Source organism: Diabrotica virgifera, chromosome 6 (genome assembly GCF_917563875.1).
Source record: "Diabrotica virgifera virgifera chromosome 6, PGI_DIABVI_V3a".
NCBI lineage: Eukaryota > Metazoa > Arthropoda > Insecta > Coleoptera > Chrysomelidae > Diabrotica > Diabrotica virgifera.
In genome coordinates this window covers 159,313,696-159,331,317 of record NC_065448.1, presented here as the reverse complement: position 1 = coordinate 159,331,317, position 17,622 = coordinate 159,313,696, and the positions used below count along the sequence as shown (strand labels likewise).

The 17,622-nt window shown below is 34.8% G+C and overlaps 1 protein-coding gene across 1 annotated transcript in view; it reads left to right on the top strand.

Annotated features, from left to right (window-relative positions):
- Positions 1-17,622, top strand: part of LOC114335737 (ATPase family AAA domain-containing protein 2-like) — a 97,608-nt gene that overhangs the window by 78,124 nt on the left and 1,862 nt on the right. Inside the window, exons 8-12 of the mRNA XM_050653328.1 lie at positions 4,327-4,492; positions 4,545-4,625; positions 6,066-6,239; positions 9,164-9,268; positions 9,329-9,394. Of these exons, the coding sequence (XP_050509285.1) occupies positions 4,327-4,492; positions 4,545-4,625; positions 6,066-6,239; positions 9,164-9,268; positions 9,329-9,394 (592 nt within the window). The remainder of the gene's footprint in view (positions 1-4,326; positions 4,493-4,544; positions 4,626-6,065; positions 6,240-9,163; positions 9,269-9,328; positions 9,395-17,622) is intronic.

Below are 17,622 nucleotides of genomic sequence, written 5' to 3'. Positions count from 1 at the left end.
GCGTTTGGCTTCAATGTAATCCTGACCTTTTCCCACCAGATCCCTTACTTTCTTCTTGGAGGCCTCAGCCAACCTGGCCTGAACGACCTCCTCGTCTGTCATCAGATCCACCTCCTCTAGGGAGGTGACTCTGACTGCCTTCCTTGTGGTCGGCTTCGCTATCTGCGTAGTAGTGCCTTCAGGGCTTTCTACTACGAGTTGTTCGGGAATATTGGTTTTCATATTGTCGTCCATATTGTTCCCACGAGCAGCTAGGGAGTTGCAGTCCACTCTAGCAGAGCCCCGCATGCCGGAGTAAGGCTAATTACTGTGAGGTGTCGCCTGGTTCCTCACACGAATCGCTCTCGACCAACTACGTATGACCATTCATCCTTCGCCGCGATGTCTTCCAGCTTAGATTGCGAATTTTTTTAAAGCTGATTTTCTCCATCTGGACTATTCTGTCTGGGTTACCATTCCATAGCCAAAAGGCCCCCGTTTTGTGGCGCCGGGAATTCGCCATTCATCCCCCCTGCGGTTAAGGACTAGTCGGTGATGGATGTTGAGATGCAGTTGGACTGGTCTTCTCTTCTACTGGTATTTATCGGTGTCACCTATTTGGCGTCAGTGACCCCACCAGTGCCCCGCCGACAATTTCCGAACTAAGAGCTTCCTGTGGAGTATGAGGGGGGGAGTTGGGTTGGGTGATGTCTGTACTAAGAAAACCATAAGTCTTACTGTTTTCCATTAATTTGAAAAAAAAGGAAAAAAGGCCGTTTTTGACACTAAATTGTTTATAATGGTAGGGGAGCCAAAGAGGGGATTTTGCAGTAACTCGAGCGCGTCAGATTATCATATGGGGAGAACCCTGTTATCCTGTAGATGTACCTCTACCATATATTGGCTCTAAACACAGGGGAGTTCGTTAAGGGGAGCCGAAAAAAAAATATATCCTTAGAAAAACTCGAAATTGTAAGATTAAGATAAGGTAAGTTAATTTAATTAACGAAACGTTAATAAAAGGTAAGTTAAGTACATACAAAAGAGTGTATATTTCAAAAATCTGACGATTTGGGCCATAAAAGGGTGAGGAAATGGGTGAGTCAAAAAATTTCACAAGAAAAAAGCGAATATTTCGCGAAATGAACGATTGATCTAAAAACTAAAAAATACGTGCTCAATATTTGTCAAAAATCTATCGAATGATACCAAACACGACTGCCCACGGAGAGGGGTGGGGGGTAAATTTAAAATTTTAAATACGAATCCCGCGATATTTCGCGAAATGAACATCAGATCGAAAAACTTAAAAATACACCTATTCAATATGTTTGAAAAATCTATCGAATGGCACCAAACACGACCCCCACGGATGTGGGGTGGGGGGTTACTTTAAAATTTTAAATATTAGCCCCCATTTTTTAATGCTGATTAGGATTCCTTGCGTAAAAATAAGTAACTTTTATTTGAAACCTTTTTTCGAATTATGGATAGATGGCGCTATATTCGGAAAAAACGATTGTTGGAAATGTAAAATTAAATTAAAAATGGAAAGTCCTCACTACAATGGAAAACTTCACTTAACTTCTTTTGGTTTTAGAACCTACTCTTTACAACCCAATAGGTCCCCAAAGCGCTCGAGTGACTGCATATTTAGCATACTTTCCTCCCCTACTATAAATAAAAATGGCCGCCAGGTCTTACGCAGGAAATAGTTACAATTTGTTCTTATAGGTATATCCTGTCGAAAAAACGCTTCAGTACCCTGACTGTTGAAGTGTCACGAACAGAGTATATTGTTGTCTTATTACCCTGACATATATTATGAATGTACAATATTTAAATAGCAGCGTAATTCTGATTTCAGCCTGCTTTTTTAGCCTTTATTATAATTATTATCTATTTTGTCTGTTCCTTCTTACAGTTCTATATATTGTGTTTATCCTTTGGATTATACTGCGGCTTCAGGTTCTTCGGTTTCAGAGATATCATCGTTTTCTTTTAATTCGTGTTATCTCTTTCTATTTTTTCACTTCTTACTTGAATCTTAAATCTTTATCCCATACTTTATCTTATTTCGGTTAGATTTCGGTTTAGCACTTCAATAAATATGTTAAGTCCATCAAAACACATTGTGAAGTATATTTGTATATTAAACGTGAAAAACTATCATGCAAAATGAAGCAGAACTTACTATTATAGATCTAAGTTGCCAAATCTTTAGAACGGTCTACCACGTTATGGTAATGGTAGATGGGGGCAGGATGCATTTACTACTCCTTCAGACATTAGACCTCCTAAGGAGGGTACATTGTATTACCCCTGTCATAGGGCTAGGCCCTTGAGGACCTAGTCTTTGGCGTCTCTGTGGCCCAGGCTGTTCCGAGCTCCTATATCTGCTAAAATTAGCAGAGACTCCAAATCTGAGCTCTTCCTGTAGTTCCGAACATCTAATCCTTTAGTACCTAACCTTGTTGCTTCACCGAAAACTTAATACTCTTTAGGTGTAACTTCATTTGGCTCGGTTACATAAATGCCGCACCGAGGATCCGCTACCTGTGAGAGGCCAGTGCCGGGAACATCCAGAATACATATGAGCAGGTTTCTTCTTCCTCATATTAGAGATTCCTTCATTCCAAGCAGATGTAGATGAATTCCAAGCAGATTTAGAATAAGAAGTTGGTTTGTAAGACTTTTGGATGGCTCCACTATCTAGAGCCTAGCATGTACCTCCACCACTGGCGCAGAAATCCTGAAATTTCCACAAAAAAAGCTCGCTGAGACTACCTCGGCTAGTATTGAAGGGCACTGAATCACAGGTTCGGGTTCCATAGACAGAGTGGATGAGCCACGTCTTGCCAGAATGTCAGACCGTTCCCTCCCTTCCACACCTGTGTGTCCCGGTACCCTTATCAAGTTGACCCTATTGGTCAGGGTTACATTAATGCCCTCTTTTACCCAAGAACCAGCTTAGAGCTGACTTTGGGTGTTCCCAAGGCCCTTAGCGCTGCTTTTGGTTGCTATAAAGGGTGTCCAGAAACTCTAACGACAAACGAAGGCAGGAGATTACTAAAATAATTTTAAGACAATATAACCCAATTCATCTAGTCTGAAAATGCTTCCTAAAGGAGCTAGAGCTATTTGAAGATGGCGGCATCTCCAGAATGCTTTAATTTAGAAAAACGAAAGATGGTACACATATTTATCTTTCAGAGATAAATCGATTCCATCTATTGCAAATTTCTAGTACCGGTCATAGGCGTCCGTTTTGGGTAGGGCAACAGTTATATTATCGCATAACTTTTTTGTTTTTTATTTTTAAGCATTTTTGATTCTGGGCAGGATACGAAGTCGATAGGATATGAGTACACCATTATCTAGAAAAATCGATTTGAAAATTTATCGTTTTTTGAATATAAAAAAAAAATAACTATTTAGAAAAACGAAAACTGTTACCTTTATTTATATTCCAAAGATCAATCGATTTCATTAATTGCGAATTTCTAGTACCGGTCAGATGCGTCCGTTTTGGGTAGGTCAAAGGTTATTTTATGGCATCAATTTTTTGTCTTTAATTTTTAAGAATTTTTCACACTACATTATTAAATTATGAGGTATTCTAATACTAAAAGTTACTCCTGCTTTAAGTTGGTAAAATACACCGTTTCATTTGAAGAAAAATTTCAATTTTTTTTTGAAATTCAGAAAACGAAAACTTTTCAAATCAATTGTTCTAGAAAACGGTGTGTCCTACCGACTTAAAGCAAGAGTATCTTTTAGTACTAGAATACCTCACAAATTAATAATCCAGTATCAGAAATGCTTAAAAATTCAAGACAAAAAAGTTATGCGATAAAATAACTGGTACTAGAAATTCACAATAGATGGAATCGATTTATCTCTGGAAGATAAACATGTGTACCAATTTTCGTTTTTCTAACTAGAAGCATTCTGGAAGTATATGAAAAACTAATTACAAGACGCCATCTTCAAAGAGCTCTAGCTCCCTTAGGAAGCATTTTCGGACTAGGTGAATTTGGTGAAATTGTCCTTAAATTATCTGAGGAATCAGGAATCTCCTGTCTTCTTTTGTCGGTAGAGTTTCTGGACACCCTGTATAACAGTTGTGACTAAATGACCAAACTTGTCATTGCCTTACTTTCATTGTATTACGTATCGGTGCATAAAATCCTAACATCTTTGGACTCTTTCATGTTCTTAGTCCTACTCTAAATACAATTTATTTTGTGTTTCTACTGACATTATCATTTTACTGGCACTTATACGAATATTATTTACTACTAACCAATATTGTCCACGTTTTAAATACGTTTTTCATTATTTCAGCTGCACAACTTCTTTTACAACAACAGTACAATTGTAGTAAAGATAGAAAATCCAAATCAACAAGAACGAGAAGACTTTTTTGCACCTCTCTTCTTCGACGGCGAAGGCTTGAGCGTTAATTCAGTTTGGAACCGTTTAAGAACACCTGAGAAACAAGTTATCAAGTGTATATTTTACTTATTAATAATAATTTAAACTACATGTTAATTATGTTACAGGTGAAGATAATCCTCCACCTACTCAAAATGCTAAGAAAAGGAAACGAAAATCTAGAATTGATCAAGAAGTTGAACGTCTAGGTAAAAAATATATTAACTACGTCGTAAAAATTGTTCATTGTCTATGATTTTTTAAAATCAAAGCAATATCAGCGGTACTTCTTCGAGGATTTGTCATCAACTATCTCTCATATGTCTTTTAGAATCTTCTAAAACCTGTATAATTATACATTTTAAAGTAGATGACTTTCATAGTTCATAGTCCAGTCAGTCCATATTTTTGAGTTCTCTTCCTGGGATGACTTTATTGAGAAATAGTTCATTCGATTATATGAAATCAACTTTAACTTAAAAAATTCCTGTCATAAAAAATATACCATGTTATTTGCGTTTAGAAAGACAACCAAATATAATAACGACAGTAAATTTTCTCCTGTTTTTTATCCCATAGTAAATCATGAAGAAAAACCAGGAGAAAACCTCATGATACTATCCCGATTTGGTCTTACATTTAGTTTAGGCACTCTGAATATTATCACCAAACTCTGAATTTCTATATACGATATTTTAGAAAGATAAATGATGTATCCTCGATATGTTATTGACTTACTAATAGTGGTATTTTCTTTCTATTAATTTTCTCTTTTATAGACCAGGGCATTTAACACAAAATAAATCGATTTTAAATACCGAGAGACTTTCAACTTTTTGCAATGTATTCAGGATGACATCAGGAAAAAAGTTTACTACACAAAAATGGGTAGAAATGCATAATTGCACTTTAAAGTGCATAAAATCCATCCAAAAGTGTACACACATGTCAAAATTAGTATATTAAGAGTCAAATTTTGTTACTCAGGGGGTTTTGAGCTCACTGAATTCGAATACGAAATCAGAACCGACCCTGAAGCACCTGGTGCTCAGGTTTACTGCTAAGGCATCATACACTCATCTGGAGCGTCAAGGGTTTTCGGCACTCCATGCTTACTCGGAAGTTCGTTGCTCGGAAGTTCCTTAATATTACTCGGAAGTTCGTTGGGATCGCTGAACACGAATACGTCATCAGAATCGGGCCATGAAGCACCTGGTGCCCAGGGTTCACTGCTGAGGCGCGTCATCTTCTGGAGTTCCTTCTCTATTGATACAAACAGATTACATGAGGGGTTTTTGGGGTTTCTGAACACGAATATGATATCATAATGGACATTCTTCACCTTATATACAGAATGACTGATATGCACGTCATATTCTGAAACTTCGAGAGTTTTCGGTACTATATTGATATAAACAGATTACTTGGGGGTTTTGGGGTTTCTGAACACGAATATGACATCATAATGGACCGAAAAGCCTCAAAATTCCAGAAGATAGCGTTCATTTCAGTCACCCTGTGCACTAGGTGCTCCGAGAGTTGGTTCTGATGTCATATTCGTGTTCAAAAACCCCCGATTAATCTGTTTTTGCGTTATATAATAGGTATGCATATACATATTATACATATTTCATAATAATATATTTCAGGACTGATAAGCAGTACCCACAGTTTGGATTTCTCGTGCAGTACCACTAAAAATAAAAAAAGAAAAAGAGATACTTCAAATCACTCCGAAAAATCTCAAGATTTGGAAACGGAAAATAAATCATCCAAATCCAGCAGTAATATCAGTCTGTATGATTTACATAAAGAGTTAAAAAGTAAGTTCTTACATAGAGATTATTACTTTCTGATTTTCATACATGATCATGAATTTCACTACACTAAAATCACAATAAAGATGCACTAAGCACTAGGAATAAACAAACCAAGACACGTTGAATGTTACAAAGAGCACTTCCGTATCATGATTAATAATGTATAAACAATGTATATCCGATAAGCATAGACATAGATAAACTGAAAGTCAAACAATTAGGAACGCACGTCATAAATTTAATGACATCATAACCCACCAATACAAACTTGACGACTAACAAATTCAACAAATTTTTCCTCATAATATATCAGTTTTTTCGCTACGGTCAAGTTTAACAGGAAAGCGCTGTTGCCAAATAAAAAACATAGATAGATATATGTTTATTTACCAAAGCAACTACCGACTACTCTGTTTCTCTTTGTATTTAAGAATGTGAAACAAAGATAACTATCTGTAATATAAGTGTCAAAGTCATCTTGTAATAAAGAAGGTTATATAAGATTTTTGTTCGTTTATTTTTTTTCTTCTTTTATGGCCTTTGAGAGCTGTGTCAATTTGCCAGCAACATTTCTTGAAATTAACGCGTAACTTAATCTAACATACAACAAACCTATTACGAACCTAGTCGACCAATAGGGATAGGGAAGGGAAAGGGTTAAAAATTAAATTGCCGTTAAAATAAACTAAATAAATAAAATATAATTTGAAAAAAAAATTAAGACACTCGGAGGAGTGCCGACAGAAGTGAAAACATCTTGCGAAGCAAGCGCCACAACGTTACTAAAAAAGTTTTCACTTCAAAAATAGTTAAAACACTAATCAGTTATAATGATTGTAATAGGAACAGTGTGGCCCTTGATGCGCTTGTTTCGCAAGCTCCTTCGGGTACACACTCTAACCCTCCTACTAGGGATGGCGGTTGTTGGCAAAACACCGGTTTTCGGTTATACCGGTTTTTTTACCTACGGTTTAACCTGGTGGTTACAACCGGTCAAAAAAACGGTTATTCCAAAAACCGGTGTTCGGTTTTTTTAGTCATAGCCAATGCCCAATAGGTTACATTTACATTGCACTTTAGTTTGAGATACTCCAGTCAAATCGATATCAGTCCATATCAATAAAGAAATCAGTCATCAGTGTTGTGAAATCGGTTTCAGTCAGCTTAAAATTTCTCATTTACGCGCGGGGGGCGAAAAATTTTCCATATGTTCTCTGAATTCAGTATTTTTTCCACTTATCCGGTTTTTCACCGGTTGTTACTTTAAAAAGAGAAAACCGGTTATAACCAAGGCAAAAAAAACAAACGGAAAACCGATTATTGCAGAAGAAAAAACCGGTTTTAAGTTATAACGTAAGTTTTTCCCATCCCTACCTCCTACAACCATTATAACTTCGGTCGGACATACACGCAATACGGAATTCAGCTTATAGTATAATATAAATTACTAATATCTCACCGTATCTATTATACCTAATGTTTTTCCCATTCAGAAAGTGCAAAACGTCGCTAAAGAAATTTTCACTTCAAACATGATTTAAACACTACTAGTCAGTTATAATGCTTGGAGTAGGGATAGTGTGGCTCCTCATGCGCTTGCGTCGCAAGCTCCTTCGGGTACGCACTCTATCCCTCCTCCAACCATTATAACTTCGGTCGAACTTATGCGCAATTCAATCTATAGTATATACATTACTAATATCTCGCCGTAGCGATGACGGTCGCAAAATCAATTCTTTTTCCCCATCCAAAAATAGGTGCTATACCTATATTATATTCGAGTTGCGTGCCTTCTATATTAGTCTAGGCGCCAGAGGGGTCACCGTATCCTTTTCAATTCTGATGGACAAACTCAACGGTTTCTTATGGATTTTTGGCTGCTGATTACAAATTTCGAGCGTGGATTTCGATCCGAGTGGTCAAAAAATTGTTATAAACAATTTAATTGTTTATAAATTGTTTATAAGGCTCTGGCTCATAAACTAAAAGAGATAATAAAAAATGATTCAAATTAAACTTGTGCAAAGGTGTCATTTTTCGATGAAAATGGCCAATTTTCAACCACGCAAACTCAAAAAGTATTGAGTTTTCGAAAAAAAATTATAGAACAGTTTTTATTTAGAATTAGGTTTTCTAGCCACTTCCATGGCTATTTTAACCAAAAAAATTTTCACCCCCGAGAAGGGGTGAAAACCACCCCCAAGAGGAAAGCTCACATCAGCATAGGGTAGACTTTGTTCCTTGAGCTATTCCCTACTTACTGTGAAAATATCAAGTAAATCTATGTAGTAGGATGGAATTCGGAGCCACATACCCTCATTGACTGCCCTATATTGGAAAAAACCGATTTTGGTTTTGTACCTTAAAAGGGCTGTAACTTTTTTATACAGTGTAAAGAGATAACATATGTTTAAAAAATAATTTTCATAGAAAGCAAATTATTAATTCCTCAGAATAGGATGTCTTGTACTTGGGGAAATTTTAATTACATGCGTATCGTAGACTGAAAACCCGACTATATTATGATTATAAATGACTAAGGGCCGGTTGTTCGAACGCTAATCAACAATGATTATTATCAAATATTTAATTACTGTTACAAACTGTGAATGTCAACTTTGTTTGGGTTGCTGAAAACATAATTGATTACAATTATGAGACTAGTTAAGCAATTAACATAACAATTATTAACATAATCGATTAATAAATCTCATAATTATTATAATTAATTATGTTTTCAGCAACCCAAACAAAGTTGACATTGACAGTTGGTGGCAGTAATTAAATATTTGATAATGATCATTGTTGATTAGTGTTCGAACAACTGGCCCTGTAAGTATTAAAAAAAATATTATAAATAATACTATTCTAAAAAATTCTGTATTATTATACAGGTTTCATTTTTATTAATTCAGTAATTTTTCTAGAGGAGATAGACGACGACGAACCCATCTATATTTCAACGTCAGAAAAATTATTTGACCCTAGACAGTGTTTTACAACAATCTTGTCAGATCTTATAAACAAAAAAGGTTTGAAATCAAGCTACAACCATGCAAATTTGGATAATAATTATTTCTTCGATATTGTAGGAAATTTCAAGGAGGCCAGCGATTGTACATCTTCCGATAAAGGCAGTACGAGTAAAGCTAATAATGGTTTGTTCAATTTTAATACCTCAGTTACTAATTTGGATTACTAATATTTCTTCTTTAAACATGGAAAGAGATAAATATTTTGTATTCGTTAGTACGACAACTTTCTCCCTTCAATTAACAAAGTTTCTTTAAAATTCTCTTTCTGTTTGCTTTTTAACTTTATCTTTCTATAGCAGTTTCGAGGTAGTTTTCTTATATTGACAAGTATTAGAAGAAGTGATACTTCCACTTCTGCACAATTTATTTTTGGTTATGGCTCTCCAGCCAATTGAGAATTGGCTACCGTCAACGTACCTTTTCAGCGTTACCTATTCAGGATCAGTCTTCCCCATATCCTTGTTCCCAGAACCTGTAAATCTGTTTTTTACACCGTCCAGAAGACGTCTTAAGAACTGCATGGGATAATAAATAATGAATTGTTGAAATATGGTGAAGCGGCAATACTGGATCAACTGACAATATTAATTAACAGGATTATAAGCGAGCTAATCTTATTACTCACAAGGGGCGATAAGAAACAACCAAAAAACTACAGTTGTATTAATTTTGCTAAATACTATACAGGACGTATATAGATGCAATATTCGTCCTAGCACAGATTACAGGATAAGTATTAGAATACAATAGACTCATAGTCCTATGTTTGATCGACTGAAGAAAGTATTTGACAGATTTAGAGATTTAAAATATAATATTTTGCATAATAAAATGATCCCGATGGATATTATAAAATCAAATTGAAAACATCTATCACAATGATAAGATGAAAGTCAGAATAGATGATAATCTACAGAACCTACAAAAAATATAGGTAATGGAATGAATAAGACATAGGGATTGAGAGGAGTCAAGGGGAGAAGCATGGATGAAGTCATAAAGAGCTGCAATAAAGGAAGGGAATAAGAATACGGGAGGACAAGATAATGGAAATTCTCTGTTAGGCACACGATGCAATATTGATATCCCAAAATGAAAATAGCCTTCAAAGAGCAGTTCACATATTATAGGAGCAAATGGATTTAACATGACGATTTTAACTCAGAAAACTACAACAGTGGTAATCAGTAAAGCACCAATAAGATGTAAACTGGTTAGACCAGGGTAATAAGCTAGAAATAGACCATGTTCGGGACACTCAAAGATCCAGGTAGCTGACTACTTTTTTAGTTATTGTATACCTATAGGATGAAAACCTACCTGTTTCCTGCCTAGAGTTCGCGTCTGTTTTTAATTATTAACAATTTACTGCAAAAATCGCGATTTTTTCGATTTTTTTCACCCCTTTCAAAAGCTAAATAGTTGACATAAAATTACAAAATTTAGTTTTTTAGAACATTAAAAAACCTTCAAAATGCCGATTTTTGAAAGTTAAAAAGTTAATTTATTGCTACGCAAACTGCAAAATAAGTGAAAATCGTTATTTGTTAATAACTTTTACTAAAACTACCTTAGAACTTAAGTGTTTCACCCAAAGTTCGGTATTGGGATACTTAACAAACCCTTAAAATTTGAGACAGATCCATTAATTAGTTTAAGAGTTATTCTAATTGTTTATCCCAGAGACCTTTATTTTGCAATAACATAAGACAGAAAATAATGAAGATATGGCAATTGTGTATGCCAAATGAAAGTAGAAAATTGATACTATTAAAATGTACTAAAAAACGATAAAAATATTATCTAATATAGTCAAAAATCCTAATGTGAAATTTTGGAGTTTAAAATTATTTAGAATAACTTTAAAAATATTGTCTGTAAAAAAAGTCATTTTACATATTACAAAAGCTGGTATTTTACACGAATTTTTAAAAGTGTAGTTTAACTGGTGACTAGTCGTGGTAAGTGAAGGGGGACAAATGCACGAGTTCAAAAACTAAAAAAAAGCAACCTAAAACTACTATCATTTTCTATATCTCGGGATCTACTGAATATATTTTGATCGTTCTTTTTTTAATTTGTATGTAATTTTTCTGTACATTACAAATATGTAATTTGTCTAGACATTTATTAATTAATAAACAGTCTAATTTGTTTAAACAATTTTTGAAAAAATAATTTTTTCCCAAAAATCCATGATTTTAATCATACTATCCCTATAAATCATAGAAAAAGTTAAGGTATTGGGACCGTGCAAGTTCGGCAAAGCGACCTCTATTTCTACGCTCTGTACTTTTATTCGCACTTTTAATTATATTGGCCAATTATATTAGTCCTGGTTGCTGGATAATTGTCAAGACCATAGTCCAAAAAAATAATAAGAAGAAAAAATAAGATGCAGGTTATGTTTAGCAAACGTAAACAATTGTATGTAGTAAATAAAATCAGTTATTAAAATGCAGTAGTGCAAGCAAAATACAATTAATTAAATTTACCTTTATATAATAATTGCATATCATATCAATATTGTGGAGCAATATATAATTTTTCTGCGTCAATGACAGAAGGTATGAAATATACGTCAATTTGACAATTTCAATTGACAATATGAATTATTTAAGATAGTTGCAATATTTCTACGCGACTCGCGCACGGTCGTTTCTCGTTTCCCTTTCCAAGTACTTGCACACCGCGAATACTTTAATAAATAAATTATCTTCAATAAATAATTATCTAATAAAAATCATTTTCCGCAAATCGCCAGGAAATTTTGACATTCCTGTCAAAATTTCTTGAAGAAAAAGTCAGGACTTCCTTACTGTAAGGAAATGTCATTTCCTTACTGTAAAGAAATGATATTTCCGTACAGTTGTTAGTGTTCTACATAAATGATAATTCAACCTCAATACGTTTCCATAGTAACCCAAGTAATTTTATTAGGAATTTCAAAGCACCATTTATTTGGGAATAAAATTATCGCGTTTTTTTTTTTAAATCAATCAATATCTGTCGAATTTTAAACGATTTGCGGAAAAATAGTATGTTTACCTCGTAGGAAAAGCCACATTCCTGGACTCTGTGTTGCTAAGTCTCGGCTTGCGCCTCGACTTAGCAATCTTCACAGTCGTCCAGGAATGTTAAGCTTTTCCTACCCGGTAAACAATGTACTATTATTTATTAATGTGTACTTTAACTTTTTCTGTGATCATTAATGATACTAAGATTTAAAAAAATAGATTTTTGTAAAAAAAATATTTTTTTAAGAATTGTTTAAACAAATTAGACTGTTTATTAATTAATAAATTTATAAACAACTTGCATATTTGTAATGTACGTAAAAATTACATATCAATTAAAAAAAAAGATCAAAATCCTTTGAGTTTATCCGGAGATACAGCAAATTATATTCGTTTGAAATTGCTTTTTCGGTATTTTAACTCGCTGGATTTGTAGGTTCCCCCTAGTAATCGTTTGCACTACATTTTTGAAAAATCGTAGAGGGTGCTGTGAGGGTATAATGTTTGTGCCAATTTTTCAAGGAAAAATACAGATCCCCTTCTTTAAAATGGCATTAATGAGATTCCTAAATTAGTATAAACAAATAAGCCGTGAATTAAAAAAAAAAATATGGCTAACTTTACTATCTTTTCTTATCTAACGTTAATACTATCTTTTCGAATATATTAAAATATTGTTTCTACGGACATGTTTAAAGTTATTCTAAATGTTTATAAACTACAAAATTTTAAAAATTTGGAATTAGGATTTTTGACTATGTTAATCATTCTTTTATCTTTTTTTAATACATTTTGATACTGTCACTCTTCTACTTTCATTTTGCATACTCAGAATTGCTCTATATTCATTATTTTCTGTCTTATCTTATTGCAAAATAAAGGTCTCTGAGAAAAACAAATACAATAACTCTTAAACTAATTAATGGATCAGTATCAAATTTTGAGGGTTTGTTAAGTACCCCAAGATCCAACTTTGGGTGAAGTTTTAAGGTAGTTTTAGTAAAAGTTATTAACAAATAACGATTTTCACTTATTTTGCAGTTTGCGTACAACAAATTAACTTTTTAACTTTCAAAAATCGGAATTTTTAAGGTTTTAGGTTTTTCAATGTTCTAAAAAACTGAATTTTGTAATTTTATGTCAACTATTTAGTTTTTGAATGGAGTGCAAAAGTCGAAAAAAAAAATCGCGATTTTTGCACTAAATTGTTAATAATTAAAAAACGGACGCGAACTCCAGGCAGGAAACAGGTAGGTTTTCTTCCTATAGGTCTACAATAACTAAAAAGTAGTCATCTACCTGGATCTTTGAGTGTCCCGAGAAAATCCTTATTACCCTAGACTAGGTAGTCGATGTAGGTATTGAACAAGTATTAAAAATAAATTACCTACGGATTACACTGTCCAGCTAAGGATATCTTGAAAAAGAAATAAGAGATCAATTACAAACAGAAAATAGTTGAACTTAATTATAATATATCGCGTTAACGACACAGTAACTGATGAAATCAAAAATCTGTAAGGCCAGTATAAAACAGGGCCGTAACTACAATTGGGACCGGGGCAGTGCCCCGGGGTCCCCGACAAAAGGGGGCCCCCGTTCGGTTGGCCGTGCATAGATTTTAACGAGGAAAAAATATGTATTTTAAAAGCCGATCCCAACGAAATATTTTCAAATGACACAATTTTAAAAAGACCTTTTAAAAAGACGGCAACAGTTTTAATTTTTCACTAAGGAAATTAGTATTTTCGACTAAAATGCAATTGGAACAGAACAGGGCCCCTGAGGCCTGAGCTAATTTGGGGCCCCCGAGACCTTAACCTAAAAATTTAAATTGTTCCTTGTAAAGGAAATTAGTTAATTCGGCGTAATAAAACCTAAATGCCATTGGAAGAGGAGGCCCGGGCTAAGCTGGGGCCCCCAAGACCTTTCATCTTCTTCTTCTTCTTCTTTTTAGATAGACATTACTCTGTCTGTTTTTCAATGTGCCTCCAGTAAGTTGTCATTCTATCTTTTTCGTGGTCTTCCCACTGATCTTCTTCCTATTGGGGAACCGTCTCTCGCCGTCCTTACGTTCTATTACGCCATCTATTTGTTGTCATTCTGCTTATGTGGTCGTTCCATTCTACTCTTCTGCTTTTCACCCAGTTATTAATGTTGTCCACCTTGCATCTCCTTCGTATATCTGCACTTCTAGCTCTATCCCACAGCGTCTTACCATCGATTTTTCGCAATGTTTTCATCTCTGCTGTTTCTAGCATTCTTTTTGTCCTTTCTGTATTAGGTCGTGTTTCTGAAAGGTATGTCATTATTGGTCTGATGACTGTTTTGTAAATTCTGCCTTTCACTTCTTTTCCAATGTTTTTATTTCTCCATATTGTTTCATTCAGGCCACCTGCGGCTCTGTTTACTTTATTCACCTGATCTTTCACTTCTGTTTCGAGCTTTCCGTAGCTGCATAGTGTGATGCCTAGATATTTAAACTCCATGACTTGTTCTAATATTTGACCCTCCAGCTCTAATTTACACCTTCTTAGATCTGCTGTTATAACCATGCATTTAGTCTTTTTGGGGAAATTAACATGTTAAATTTTCTAGCGGTTATATTAAATTCGTGCAGCATACGTTGTAAATCATCTTCGCTTTGAGAGATTAGTATTGCGTCGTCTGCATAGCAGATTATTTTAAGTTGTTTTTCTCCCGTTTGGTATCCTCTTTTGTTCTTACTTTTTTTACTATTTCGTCCATGATCAGGTTGAGCAACAGAGGACTCAGGGAATCTCACTGTCTTATCCCATTGCCAGCTTCAATTGGGTCAGTTTATTCTTCATCTACTTTTACTTTTATTGTGTTGTTCTGGTAGATATTTTTGTTTGTTGTATTCTAACGATTTTTCTTGAATCTGCCTCATTATAAATATAGCGTCGGTGCGTGATCTTCCAGACCTAAAACCTTGTTGTTCTTCTGCTAATGTTATAATTTTATTCAGTTTGTTTGTTATCACTTTGGTAGTTAACTTTAGTGTTGTGTTTAATAAATTAATTCCTCTGTAATTCTCCGGGTCCGATTTTTCTCCCTTTTTGAAGAGAGGTATTAGGATGCTTGATCTCTATTCTTGTGGTATTCTGTTTTGTTCTATTATTTTTTGGATTAGTTTTAATAATTGTTTGGTCAGGTCTTGTCCTCCATACTTTAGTAGTTCATTCGATATTCTGTCGTCTCCTGGTGATTTTCTATTTTTTAATTTCCTTAATGCTTCCGTTACCTCTGCTTCTTCAATATTTATTTCTTCGTTTGTTGTCACTTCAGGTGTTGGTGGTTCGTTATCGTTATCTTTAGCAAAGAGAGATCGAAAATAGTCTGCCCAAGTTTCCTTCTGAATGTGTTTCGTTTTTATTAGTTCGTTCATCTCTTTTTTTTTGTCCTCTGATCATTCTCCATATTTCCTTTTGTGTTCCGTAGAAGTCGTGTTCCCTTCGTAGCCATAAGACTTTTCGTAAACATTTAAATTGTGACTGACGAAATTAGTTATTTTGGCTAAATAAAAACTAAAACGCAACCGGAATAGGAGCCGCAGGTTCCAGCTACTTTCTCTTAACCAATTTACTCCAGACCACATCTTGGTACGTAAAAGGAACCGCATATTGAAAAGAAAGGTATAGATAAGATAGAATGAGCACGAGCACATTAGGATCAGTCCCTGAGACTGAGCAGCTTCACTAAGATGGTTTGGCTTACACTTCGGTAGCTTAAGACAACTTAAGGTGCATTTGAATCAAAGCGAACATGAACGAAGGAATGAATTCGTAGATGTTCGCTTGGTTATTCGTTCGGTACAAAGTAAGACCATTTACATTGTAGAGAACGAACGCATTCGTTGATAATCCGTCTGCAATGTCAGATGCAGATGAAGATGTAATTATTAGCGCAGCTAATTTTATAGTTATTGCAGAACATGCTGAAAAAAAAGAAAAAAGAGAGTGTGGCATTTACACAGGTGGAAAAGTGCGCTTTCAAGGGGTACGCGTATCAAACATTTTTCCGGACCCCCCTTCACCGTACTTACGGCCCTTAGGTCTTACTTACGACTATTACTACCTACTATTACGGCTTACGCATCAGAAACAAGACCTGACTGACAGAGAGTGTTACAGGAAACAAACTGGGAGACCGAACAGGAATGACGCAATTACAACAAAATCTAATGTATAGGATAGGAACAAGTGCATACTGAGTAGAAAAAAAAAATGGAATAATCACATCACTAGCAAGTTGGGTAACCTTGATAACACGCTCTGAGGTAATAAAAGCCATACAATCATCAAAAGATGGCAGAGCGACTGGTCCTGATGAAATTCCAACTGAAATATACAAGCTTATAAATGATATCAATATTTTAGAGGCTATAACTTCGTTTTTTAATACCATTTATACCAGCGGACAACTACCTAATGGTTAGTCTAATTTACTGTTTATAGCTCTACCTAAGAAGACGACAGCAAAAACATGTGCTGATTATAGAACCATCAGTTTGTTAAACCACTTATTGAAACATTTTTCTGAAGGTAGTAAATGGTCGTATCTACAAAAAATGCGAGGAATACCTGGATGACACACAGTTTGATATCCGTAACGGGTTTGGAATGAGAGAGGCACTGTTTGGAATGAACGTACTTGCTCAAAGATGTCAAGATATATCTGTAGACATATACTGTTGTTTTATTGACTTCCAAAAGGCATTTGATCGTGTTAATCACTCTATATTGATCGAAGCTCTAAAAGATATTGGCTTTGGCGGCAGAGATGTTCGAATAATTGCAAATTTATATTGGAATCAAACAACATCAGTTTTAGTAGATGGTTGCACAGGCTCTTAATATTAAAAGAGGAGTACGGCAGGGATGCCTCTTGTCACCCCTGCTTTTCAACGTTTACTCCGAAAGAATTTTCAGAAAGGCACTTTCTGAAAAACCAGAAGGAATACTTGTGAACGGTGAAGTCATCAATAATTTGCGATATGCGGACGATACAGTACTTCTAGCTTCTACTCAAGAAGATCTGCAAACATTACTTGCAAACCAAAATACCAAACGAAAACGGAAACCAAACGAACAAATGGAAAACCAAAATACTCGTAATAAGTAAACAACAGCATATAAAACCGTCTATATAATGTAAATAATACCAAACTTGAGCAAGTTGATAAATTCGTTTACCTTGGACAGCAATTAAATTGTAACGCATAAAGTCACGGCGAAATTAGATCTAGGATAGAGCAGGCTATAGCCGCTTTTAGAAGGATGTCCAAAGTGTTATGTAACAGAGACCTAAAAT